This window comes from Epargyreus clarus, unplaced genomic scaffold, assembly GCF_041222505.1.
Source record: "Epargyreus clarus isolate Ecla_fem2 unplaced genomic scaffold, WU_Ecla_fem_2.2 ptg000034l, whole genome shotgun sequence".
NCBI classification, from domain to species: domain Eukaryota; kingdom Metazoa; phylum Arthropoda; class Insecta; order Lepidoptera; family Hesperiidae; genus Epargyreus; species Epargyreus clarus.
This window is the reverse complement of record NW_027332239.1, coordinates 9,795,076-9,808,186: the sequence shown is the minus strand read 5'-3', so window position 1 is coordinate 9,808,186 and position 13,111 is coordinate 9,795,076. Positions and strand designations below refer to the sequence as shown.

At 35.9% G+C, this 13,111-nt stretch overlaps 1 protein-coding gene across 4 annotated transcripts in view; it reads right to left on the bottom strand.

The window, feature by feature from the left end:
- pip (heparan sulfate 2-O-sulfotransferase pipe) overlaps positions 1-13,111 on the bottom strand; it is a 140,179-nt gene that overhangs the window by 23,617 nt on the left and 103,451 nt on the right. For all 4 annotated transcript variants that reach the window (XM_073091644.1, XM_073091643.1, XM_073091645.1 and 1 more), the window contains one exon: positions 876-964. In XM_073091644.1, coding sequence (XP_072947745.1) covers positions 876-964 — 89 coding nt within the window. The remainder of the gene's footprint in view (positions 1-875; positions 965-13,111) is intronic.

Genomic DNA, 13,111 nt, shown 5'->3' with positions numbered 1-13,111 from the left:
AATATTTTTGATAAGTATCAAAGGCTAATTCTTAAATTATTGATAAAATTACTATTAAGGAAATGTTTTATTTGACCGCACAACAGCTAATGTTGGCAAATACATACATAATACATATTTCAGATAGTGTTATATTTATATAAGTATCATTATTTTTCGTTATACCGTTACATTTTTTCATATTTTTTTATATTCTTTAACATATTATACGTGTTTATATTTTAAAGAAACCTTGATTTCATATTCAAACCGCGAGTCTTAGGATAACTCTATCTTCAGCTTCACCGACAGAGATTGACGTGTGCAGATAGAACCAAGTAAGAAGCTCATAGATCATATTATGAACTCTAGGCTCCGTTCGTGAGCTTATTAAGTCAGCATATAAGAAGTTACAATATATTTAAATATAATTTGTAGCTAACCATATTATGGTAGAATGACAACATCATTACGGTCGTAATATTATGATTACTCATATTATTTGTCTTTTAGATAAAAATTCAAACTTTTGATGATATGTATACATGTGAACAAGTGTATACAAGTGACTATTGCCTCCTATAGACATCTGTAATCAATCCTAGATAAGATTAGAATCCTACTTGAGGTTGGCCATGGATGCTACTCCCGAGGACTAAGCTGGAACGCTTCGGAAAGTATGGTTCCCTTACCACACGCTTGAAACCAGAAGACAGCAGCGCTTGACACTACTGTTAATAGGCAGATATAGGTATAAAAATAAAAATAGGTAATTATCGACTCTTACTATATATACTATCTACTACTTATATTTTTAAAACCCACATCCAGAGAAGTCGCTTTTAATTAATGTATAAATAATCCCTGGTAACAGAAATGTATAATAGATGACTCACGGCTCCAGTATTTCTCCGTATAGCCTCCAGCGCCTCTTTGTACTCCTGCGCGGAGGCATACGCGTGTTCTGTGCGGTCCGTCTGGATTCCTGTAACAAATAAACCTTTAAGATACTATACAAAACACATTTTATGTGAAGATTAACTTTGATGCGGCTTTATATTTCTGTAAAAGATAGATCTAGAATACAAATTGTACTAAACGCTAAGAACTCGTACAAGTATTTTAGCAAAGGATACGTAATATCGTAGATTAGTAAAGATTACTCACTCCTAACAAGAAAATGTACCCAGTTTTGAGAATTGAAATAGTTGCGTGAAAAAGTTTTGCCACGTCTCCGTGTTAAAATGTCCCTAAAATATTTGAAATAATTATTTATTTATTATGTAAATTACGCAGTATTAGTTATTTATTCGTAAATTTTCTCTAAAAATGTTTTTATTTGTCAAGAACTCAAAAAAGTACTTACTAATAAGCCGTTTGTGGCTTCATTCAATTTCAAGGCGGCGAAGTATCTTTCCTAATCTATGCCTAATATAGGTAAATAATTACAGATACCTAAAAATATATGCATTATCCGATTTATGTATTGATTTGAACGCGCTCTATATATAAACACACCCATATCATAGTACCTATTTAACAAAAATAATTTTATTTGACTAAAGATAAATTTATAAATGCCGATCGCAGTTTAAACCTATGCAGTTAATGAATACCGAATGTTTTATGAGCATATACATATAATACTACCAATACATTTGGTTATCGTTGAATAAAGCAACAAAAGATTCACAATTTCCATTCTCTTTCATAGAATTAAGTAGCGAATAATAGTCCAAATTTTAATGTAACACTAATAACGACTGGTTTTATTTAGTTGCCTAATAACATATCGCGGGTCAATAATTTGGATCGATATGTGGTAGAATTCCGGGTATTAAAAGTATGGAAATGGGTTGCAGATGATAGTAATGATGCGTGATTTAAGTGTCATTCACCCCGTACCATTAGACTAAAACTATTGGAGAGTGATAGCCTAGTGGTTTGTCTTGTCTTAATCGGGGGGTCCGTGGTTCAATTCCCAAGTGCGCACCTCCGATAAAAAAAAAGTTATGTGCGTTTTAGAAATGATGACTGACTTAAAGCAACCCTATGCGTTTAAGGGTTCTCTAAAACAGAAGTTTGTATGATGTTTATTAATTACGTGGCCATTGCGGTAGACTATGGCCTAGACCTCTTACTAGAGAAGCCCCCTACCAAGCAGTGGGGCCAGTAAGGGTTTAACAGCGACATTTTTTAAAACGCTCAGACTAGAAAATGTAGAAGAATAGACAAAAATTGGATTTAACATGGCGCTACAAGGTGGATCTCTAATAGGTTAATTTATCTTAAATCACGATACTCAACTCGTTGTTTCTACCATTAATTTATCTTAAATCATGATACTCAGACATTTTCGTTGTCAATCTAAATATATATAACTCAAAGGTGACTGACTGACATAGTGATCTATCAACGCACAGCCCAAACCACTAGACGGATCGGGCTGAAATTTGGCATGCAAGTAGATGTTATAACGTAGGCATCCGCTAAGAAAGGATTTTGATCAATTCTACCTCCAAGGGGATAAAATAGGGGATGAAAATATTACTTCTTAACGCGAGCGAAGCCGCGGGCAAAAGCTCGTTTCCTATAAGTTTGTGCTTTATGAATGTGTTTGTTAATTTATAATGCGAACGAAAAGCCACCGGCGGTCACCCAACTAATTACCGACCCCACATGGTGTTGCTTAATTCCAAGACCAACTTCAGTCGACATAAGCCGCGGGGTATTACGCGCTCTTTTTGAAATTGAAACAAATCCCAAAAAAAGCCGACACTCATAATACGAAGGAAATTAAGTCGCGAGGTAGATAAAAAGCAATTAAACTTGTAGCATACTGTTTAATAAAATCGGACAAGCTAGAGTGAAACTCGCACTTGGGAGTTCCGTACTAGTATGAAATATTTAAAACTATTATACGTGTTTTTAAAACAGGATTTGTAGTATTTGTTATTGTAGCAGCTATAGAAATACATGTATTGTGAAAATACAAGTACATTGTTTTATTTTTAACTATTTTGTTTTCAATATTTGTGTGACATACACTGTCATTTCATTCTTACGGTTCAAGGGATACATCCCTATGACAAACAGCGGAGGTTAATTCACAGGGTTCTGTATTACCCTTTGAGTACGGAACTCCAAAAATAAAATGCTTTACACTTTTTACAACTTATAGACACAACAGATGTAATTTCGCACACAATATCTATTGCAAAAAGACATATTTCATGACTAATTTACCTGCGGCCGGCACCGACTGATCAGTCTAGAACTAATCGGTTACGTAACTTTGCCACGGGGCATCCGAGGCTATAATTAAATTGTATTTACATGCAAGAACTTAACTATTTATATTTTTTGTATCATGGAAGGAGCAAACTGTGCAGTCCACCTAAATCAGAGGCCACTGCCGACCATGGACATCTATAATCAACTCTAGATAGAATTAGTTACCTGAGGTGGGCAAGTAATGCGTTGCTACCCTGAAGAACTAAGTTGGAATGCCTCGGATAAGTATATCTCTTTAGCCCTTCAAACCAGAATACAGCAGCATTTATTAACATTGTTGTTATAGTACAAAATATGCAGGTGTAGCGGTGTTCCCTTCGGAGTCGATCGACGAATAGCTCTATCACTTTTTAAATACCTACTATAAACACAGTAAACAGACGTAAAGGCCACTTGATATATAGCTCATATATTATAGCTCATTGACATGTACATACGAGTACGTACGTAATTAACTCTCGATAAGTATTGAAAATCTACTTAAAGCACAGTTTAAATTGCTTGTGTATCCTTAAATTCTAAGGAAAAATACAAAAACCCCAGAGTAGAAGACGGCAGTACTTTGGCATCGAACGGAAGTATCTCTGTTCAGATGCCCTCCGTTCAGTACCTACTCAATAAGTATAGAATAGTATAGGCTAAATAAAATCTTGTTAATCCCGAACCGCTTCTAGCACAATGTAACTTAATACAAACTTTAAGATCAACTTCAAACGATGCCTGGTTTACCATTTCACAGCGGAGAAGAAATGGCAATAAATTTCTATATCGTAAGCCATAAATCACATCTAGATAATACCGCTTGTCATGACCTCAGTACTCATGCAGCAATACATGGAAATTGTCTTTCACGAATCGATAATATTTATAGAAAGTCATGGAAGTACATAACTGTACCTAACTCAGATAATTCCATACAATTTTGATACAAATTGAGTTCACCAGGAGTTAAGAGAAATGGGGTACTATAAGTTAGCAATAAAACTGCTTATATAAAAAAGTACATTGTAACAATTAGGTTCTCGGAAACATTTCACGGAATTTTACTATCGTGTAATAAGGTCGGTCATTATTTTAGTTAGTGTTGGGAAATGGCCACAGAAGAACGAGAAAATAAACTATGAAATATAATTAAATGAATTTCACTCCAAAAAGATACTTTTTATTATATCGAATCATTGACAGAATGACAAATCAGAAGAAGTAAAATATATGTTTTTCAGCTGCCAGCTTTATCATATATAACCTACTTGAATATTATACATTATAAGAGGCTTGAGTTTTTGCTATATTCCAACAGTTAGAATTGACCGCGCTTGTGGGTTACGTACTTTAAAGTATCCGTAAGTTAAGTATCCGTGAATTTTGAAATAAAAGATTTATCTTACGGTTATTTGCACCTCACTAAAACCCAAACACTGATTCTTATGTTTGTTTGTCTTGGCAAATCTTCAAAAAAGCTCTATGTTTTTCCTTTGCAAATAAGACAATTTTTCAGGTTAGGCTTTTTATCCTAAAAGGAGCTAAAATTCCTGCCTCAAATTCAAGGAATATAAAAACGTACAGTGACTTACATAGTGAACGTAATGTTCAACCCGCATAGAGAATGTAATGCAGACTGTTATTTCTCCCATTTGGTTATGACCATTACTGAACACATAAACATAAGTCCTGCGAAGTCGCAAAACGAACTCATGACCTAGAGTCTTAGGAAAGAAGTCAATGGCAGGAGTTTGTTCCTATGACGACCCGCGTGGCGGAGCGGTAACCATCTGACGCGCAGAGGGTCCCGGGTTCGATCCCCGGCCAGACAGAAATCCAAATGATGAATTTAGGTTTCTGAGTCTAGGTATTTGGGTATTTGTCTCTGTGTGTGTCCATGGCACTCACGATACAGGGAATCCTAGTGTGGGGCTGTGCGTGTACAAAGTGTTTTTTTTATAACATGTATCTATGTTATAACTCGTAACACTATTATTTAAACAAATATTTTCTCTTTAAAGCCGTTTCTTGTCACATACTGAAAGTAAGACCAGATTGCTACTCACAAAAACCTTATTCTAATCCAGAGTCCGAGCAGTAAAAGTCATACACAACGGTATCCAGTAAGTAATTGATATAAAAAGTTGCAGATAACTGGTACTGTTATGGAGTTTCATCATCGATTGGGGTTTCATTTCACGCGGATTTGTGTTAGTAAAGATATTGTGTAGGATGGATTCATTCGAAGCACACTTATTGTCTTCGCATAATATGAATGGGCTCTAACGGTTTGTTATAAGCTTTTATTTATCTCGTTTTGTTAGTTGCTATATGCGAGGGACAAATCTTGAGTCTGAATTAGGACCAGTTGACCTCAACCGGTTGAGCTGAAATTTTGCATACAACTTTGGTTTGGGTAATCCACGATTAGTTTTTAACGATCTCGTAAATTCAACATGGTAGAGGAAAATAAAATGGCTCCACTAAAACATAAATTTTTAAAACAAAAAGTTTATCGTTATTTATTTATTTATTCTCTATTTGTACTCATGAAGATGTTTTAATATACTTAAATCTTTTTCTCCTTCTACTGACTGACGAACCGGTACATCTATAATTTCAGAAGCATAAAACTTTACACATTGCGTGAAAACTGGTAAAGGATTAAAAACAAACATTGCCTGAACTAAATAGGGACAGAAATCACATAAAACAGAAAGGTTTAGATAATTTATTTACGCTTTAGAATGAACAAACATTTATTTTATGTTTCAATAATGAGGGAAACCATTATAATTAAAAGCACTACAGCACTTTCTGCAGTAATTTCTGCCTTACATTAACCCATTACGCTAAAACCTTTTCTCTATCGTTAGCAAATGGAGTATCAGAAAAAATTAAAAAGGTCTATAATAAACCAATAAAACCATAAAAAAATGAACCTGTTCACCATTAGAGTGTGAGTAACTAATAAACTATTGGGAAGTATGCGCAAAAACTACATCTTCATTCTGAATAATAACGGCGACTAAGAAAATAAGACCGCCACTTTAATACATGATCGGTAATGATATGAAGAGAAAAAAATAGCCAAGTGCGAATCGAGCACGCATATGGAGGGTTCCGCACAGCAGTATTTATATAAACATATGCATTGTGAAAATTTTAAGTGTCTAGCTATGATGGTTCAATCGATAGACTGGAAAATGCCTATAATACCGGTTTGCAGTACATACCTGACTCTCTTTATTGTAACTAGTATAACTTGTATTTGTTTTGTATTTGTAACTAGTAGTACTTTTTAGGATTATTGTTGTACAGAGTGGTTGTAGTAATACATACTCTGTAAAATTTTCAAATAAATAAACGCTTTCTTCACTCACAGCCCCACACAAGGATTCCCTGTGTCGTGGGTGCCATGGACACACACATAGACAAATACACAAACACCCAGACCCAGAAACAGAAATCTAAATTCATCTTTTAGATCTGTCTGGCCGGGGATCGAACCCGGAACCCTTTGCGCATCAGACCAGTATGGTGACCGCTCGGCCACGCGGGTCGTCAAATCTATTACGGTTACAATGTTTATTTATTACGGTTCAAGAATCCTGTGATAGACAGACCAACCGCGTAGGCTTAGTAACAGGTTCCAGTTTAGAATATTTCGATACGGAACCCTAAAAGCACGCTCATAATGAATCGGGTCCTATGTAGAATATAGCGGGGCGCATCCGGTCGAAATACTATTGTAGTGAACTCATGTGTCGTAGTGTAGGACCGTTCGGTCAATTCCTTTATGTAGGTTAAGACTAAATTTCCCCCTTAGGTAACAAAAAAAGGTGAAGGCTAAAATTATGATTCATCTCGTACTCTAGTACTGCGTATGTACTGTTGACATCATGATCAATGAATTATGTAGAGCGCTAACTTCAAAGTCATGTAAAAAACTAACATTTCTTCATTTTTTTACTTTGTAGTAACATAGAAGTCGGTTTATTTTTTGTTTAAAAAAAGTCATAATATTTTTTCGACCTAAAGTGTTTTCACGTAACCAACCCAACCCATGCCTTTCAAAGTAAGTGCATTATTTCTCCACACAATTTCTAACCTTATACTTATGAACACAGATCATTAGATTTAAAACTAGAATTTATTCGCTACCCATCGCACACGACTGCCGTCAAATATTGACATGCAAATTAATACCTAAACGATCTACTTCACACTTAATAATTACCAGTGAGTCGAAACTTGAAAGTAGGACTTTCTTCTACCGCTAATTACAGTAACCTAGTGCTTGTCTGTCAAAGATTTTTTCAATTGATCGCTATGTCTACTTATTACTTATTATTCGATTGCGGAAGGTAATGTTTATCGTGTGTATGTTTTTTTTTTTATAATATAAGAGTAGCAGACGAGCATGCAGTCCACCTGATGGTAAGTGGCTACTGCCGCCCATGGACATCTGTAATCAACCCCAGATAGGATTAGATATACTACCTGAGGTCGGCCACAGATGCACCGCTACACCTGAGGACTAAGCTAGAACGCCTCGGAAAAGTCTGTCTCCCTTACCACACCCTTTAAACCGGAACACAGCAGCGCCTAACACTGCTGTTATTAGGTAGAAATAGGTATGGCGGTGGTGCCGCCGGAGTCGAACCATAGGGTTCTACCACCTTCAGAACCAGGGTTCTACCATGTAATGTATGTATGTATGTATGTCTTTAGCTGAGTTTGTCCCTTTTCGGTCATTGCTATGTGCTATATTGTAGTAATGTTTGAATGTATATTTTTATTGTCCTTTTGTTGTTGTTTTTTTTCTTTCGTTTTAGATTATTTTTATTTTTTGTCTCTTTTTGTTATAATATTTCATTTGTGTTGCAATTATTCGAATAAAATGTTTCTTTCTTTCTTATTCTTTGTAGACGGACTTGAAGTATTTTAAAATATAAGGTGTGGTTGAATTTGCCCAAATTGTGGAAGTAGACTAGGCTATATTTTGAAGCAGTCGGATTTTTGTTTTTATAATACGCTCGAAAAACATTACCTTCTGCAGTCGAGTAAAAACATACTACAATGAGCAATTGGACTTAATAGGGAAAATATTTTGTTTTCAGTTGTTGTCGATTTATACGCGCAAAAGAAGCGTAGGGATCTAACTTCTAATTTTAACCAATTGAATAAAAACGGCCTTCTCAGATTAAAGCCTTCATAATAATCATTACCCATCCTTCCAAAATATTTTAAACGAAACACAACCAAACGAACCGTGTCGTGGTAATGAGTTCCGAAACCCCAAAACTGCATGCCGTTGATAAATTTGCGGACACATAATGAAGTCATATAACTGTGGTAAAAGAAGGAGATTATGACAGGCCTCGCGTGACTGTATAATGAACGCCATCACTCCATTTGGTGTTCAATGATTACAATTTCATGAACTCAAATCAGTTTAATTTTGAGCCGGAGGTGACGTGGATTCAAAATGACGTTATTCGTGGATATAAATGTTAGAATACTACGATTAAATATTGTTTTTGATTTCAGCATATTGGGAGAACAACAATGTTGAATCTAAATATATATAACTCAAAGGTGACTGACTGACATAGTGATCTATCAACGCACAGCCAAACCACTGGACGGATCGGGCTGAAATTTGGCATGCAGGTGGAAATGATGACGTGGCATCCGCTAAGAAAGGATTTTGATCAATTCTACCCCAAGGGGATAAAATAGGGGATGAAAATATTACTTCGTAACGCGAGCGAAGCCGCGGGCAAAAGCTCGTTTGTGAATATAATCGTTGCTAAAAATGAAAGGTCGTAGAGTCCTTGTGATTCGACTTCGAAGGCACCATCGACTAACTTATTTCTGTCTGTGTAACACATTTATTAATTTATTAAGCGCTGCTGTGTGCTAGTTTAAAGAGTTGAATGTAGTCCTTAGGAACAACACTGCATATGTGGTCGAACTCAGGTCCCACCAGGTCAACTCTTGTTTTCTGCTTCTTCTATAAACTAAAAATTAATCTTTTAGGTGTACTACAGCATTGAATCAAATACCTTGAAGGATTCAAATAGGAATTTAAGCTTAGTTTGACAATAAAAAATAAGGACTCGACTTGGCGGAGACACTGCCGTGCCTCCTGATATAATCCAGTTGTAATGTGATAGAAGTAGCATAGGAGATATAATTAGTGAATAGTGAATAGTAGGAGGGGTAATTAGTATGGTAGAAGTCACACACAATGCTGATTACATAGCTCTCCCTAAGGACTAAATGGAAACTCGATACGTAACTCTTATAGAACACATTCATTATAAATTCTTTATCTTTAAAGGACTTTCTAAAGTCTTCCGATTCGATGAAATGTTACGAATTTATTATCAAGATAACGTTTTATAAGATTTAAACTATTGATGCATTTGCGATAATTCTACTTAGATAATTCTGATTGTAATCAAGTCGTTATTTATGAGTTTCTGCATTACAATATAATGGCTTAAACATAATTACCGTTAAAATTAGTATAGTTAGAACGATTTACGTTCACAGATTAATATCTAATCATTTAAACGAATCTCTTTAACATAATGAGTACAAAAATACTTTTTAGTTGATTATTTTACGTATTGAATATCTTTTTATATACGAAATAAAAATACAATTAACAATTGATAGTTTATAAATTTTGTTTTTCTGTGTTTAAAAAAAACATTTAGGAAAGTATTTTCGTCTGTCTACCTACCTGTGTCTACGTATTAACCTTAACAACTTGACTTGAGGTAAGAATTGAGGTTTAAATAGGTGAACCTCAAGGGAGTAACTAGGTATAGTCTCCGCCAAACAGCTTTTTTTTTTTTTTTTTTTTTCCCCGCTGAAGGCGGATTTACAAGATTTCTACTGTTAGAGGTCCTCGCAATTTTATACGGGCGGCCTGAAACAGGGTTTCTAGTTAAAGCTATTAAAAAGCAGAAATGTTTTAGACAATTTTGGTTATTGAATCTGAGATTTGGTGAAAATAGATATATAATATGTATATACATACGTGTATAATATTATTTATTTTGTAAGAATAATATATATTTAGATATATATTGTAGCAGTACCACTTCTATTTAATGATTTGTAAATATTAACATAATCAGCTGTGATTTAATAGAAAAATGACAATATTTATAAGACAATATATGACGAGAATAAGACAATATTTTTTTTTTTTTTTTTTTTTTTTTTTTTTTTTTTTTTTTTTTTTTTTTTATAATTAAACTAAAATAAATAATAAAACTGATGATACTCTAATGAGTTACTAAAAGTACAAATCAAGTTTCGTTTAAGTTTTTGAGGCTATTTACAATATTGTTCGCAAGATTTAGAAATGTTTGCAAGCATGAATTTTGCTTGAGAAGTTCAGACAGACAGTAAGGATCAATGTTGATATTATTACAAGTAAATTCGTGTTCTTGACGTACATTTGCGAAGACTGGACATTGCTTGAGTAAGTGATCGATTGTTTGGATTGAGTTACCATCACAGGGGCATTTATCGGTGGTGGAAATTTTGAATCTATGCAGATAGTGTAGATGGTAACCGTGACCAGTTAAAATCTGAGTAAGCTGAAAGGTGAGTGTCGTGGATTCGAGCAGATCTCTAATAATATCTATGTTAGGGCACCAAAGTCGCGTGTGCGCTCCTTTGGTTTCAGCCTGATATCTACTATTGATTATTCGGTCGGTTTCCAATTTTTGATGGTGTTTCATATAGCTAATAGGAAAGTTGCTAAAGCTGGGAGATGAGTGCAAGCTGGCAGCTGCTTTGGCAGCTTGGTCAGCTGCCTCATTTCCTGCGAGTCCTACATGTGACTTGATCCACAAGAACCGAATCGAGCCTAAAAGTTGAATTTTGTATATATTTTTATGTATTTCTACAGCCATTGCGTTGGTTGAGTTCCGATTCTGCAACTCCATGAGAGCAGACATGGAATCAGATAGGATGACGACTTTAATTATTCCTCTCGCAACGCAATGCTCGCAAGCCCTCTGTATTGCAAGCATTTCTGCTTGAAATACAGAGCAGCTGCCGTGTAGTTTGAGTTTCTTGGTCTCTATTTTGCCATTCGGATGATAGATAACAAAAGCAGCTCCGACTAAACCATCATGTTTACTGCCGTCTGTATAAATTTGGGTCATATCCGGTGATGTGTTGTTGTCAATTTCATTCTGGGTGCAAACAGTGTCGAAGGTGATGCTGATTCTTGTCGAAGGATGTAAGAGATTAGAGGGGTTAGCTGGACGATCGCATGTGATGTCTGCTGGTAGAAATTTGGTGTATCCTGATCTCTTGGTTCTTTGTATTTCCGCAATTTCAGTGATTTTAATATCTAGCGGGATAAAGCCAGCTAAGGCAATGGCGGCAGTGCCTGAGATAGTTTTAAAGCCCCTAATTGCCTTAAGGGCGAATCCTCGCTGGAGTGATTTGAGATTATTGCACACTATTTTGTATTTGGTTGCGGAACTCCAAATTTCCGCAGCATATGTGATTGTGGGTTCAATTACGCTATTGTATATGATAACTATGTTTTCTGATTGTACGCCCCAAGTGGGTCGTACAAACAGACTTAACTTTTTATAAATCTTCTGGGCTTTAACTATTGCATTGTTAACGTGTTTGATAAACTTAAGGTTTTTGTCAATTATTACGCCAAGATACTTAATTTCGCTGGAGAAGGGAACATGAGTATTGTTAACAATTATTTTTGATTTGGAGGCTTTGGCTGTGAAGGCAATTGCTTGAGTTTTATTAGGAGCAAATTCTAATTTGGCTTTACATCCCCACTCGGTGATAGTTCTTAGAGCATCGTTGGCGTCGTTTTCCAGTTTGGTGAGACTGTCTGCTGAAACGATAAGAAGTAGGTCGTCGGCGAAAGCTTGAAGATGACAAGTAAGAGGAAGATCTGTGTTTAAAATTTCGTCTATTATTAAGTTCCAAAAGAGCGGTCCCAAGACAGACCCCTGCACACAACCTCGAGACAATGCTCTTTGAACAGTGGCGTCTGCGTAGTTTAAAGTTACGGACCTGTCATTGAGATAGCTCTGGATCATTCTGTAGAGATTTGAAGGGCATCTGACGTCATGCAACCTGTTCAAGAGAGCAGGCCACCAAGCATGATCAAATGCTCCTTTAATGTCCAAAGATATCGCAATGACAAGTTTCCCACTATTCTTTGCATTTTTTATATGGGTTAATGCTTCGGCCAGTGCGTCGTTAGTTGATTTTTGCTCCCGAAATCCAAATTGATTTTTGTGTAAGTTATTGGTGATATTGAGATGATGTATGAGCCTTTTAGATATTAATTTCTCCAGCAATTTGCCGAAAACATCTAACAGTCCTATTGGGCGATACGACGAAATATCCATGTAGTCTGATTTATTGGGTTTTGGTATGGTCTTGACAAAGGCATTTTTCCAAGCTGTTGGAAAATGGGCAAGATGTAGGCAATGATTCATTAGTTGCAAGGTTAATTCGGGAAAGGTTTCGGTAAATTTGTTGCAAATATCTGCAGTAAGATGATCGGGGCCAGGGGATTTATGCGGACTCATAGAAGATATGCAATCGATGACCTCTTGGAGTGTAAAGGGCTCCTCGCTTGCAGTGGTCGGTATCGTGTTTGCCCTGCATCTAAGGCGCCTTTGCGTTTCAAGTGAATCAGGAGTGTCAATTGGGTAGAATCGATTGATCAGGGCGCTTGCTGACTCTTCGCTGGATTTAGTGAAGGTGCCGTTGCCAAGGTTGAGGGTAGTAGGAGGCGTGGGTTGAGGGGAGCACTTTAGCAGCCTGTTGGTAAGTG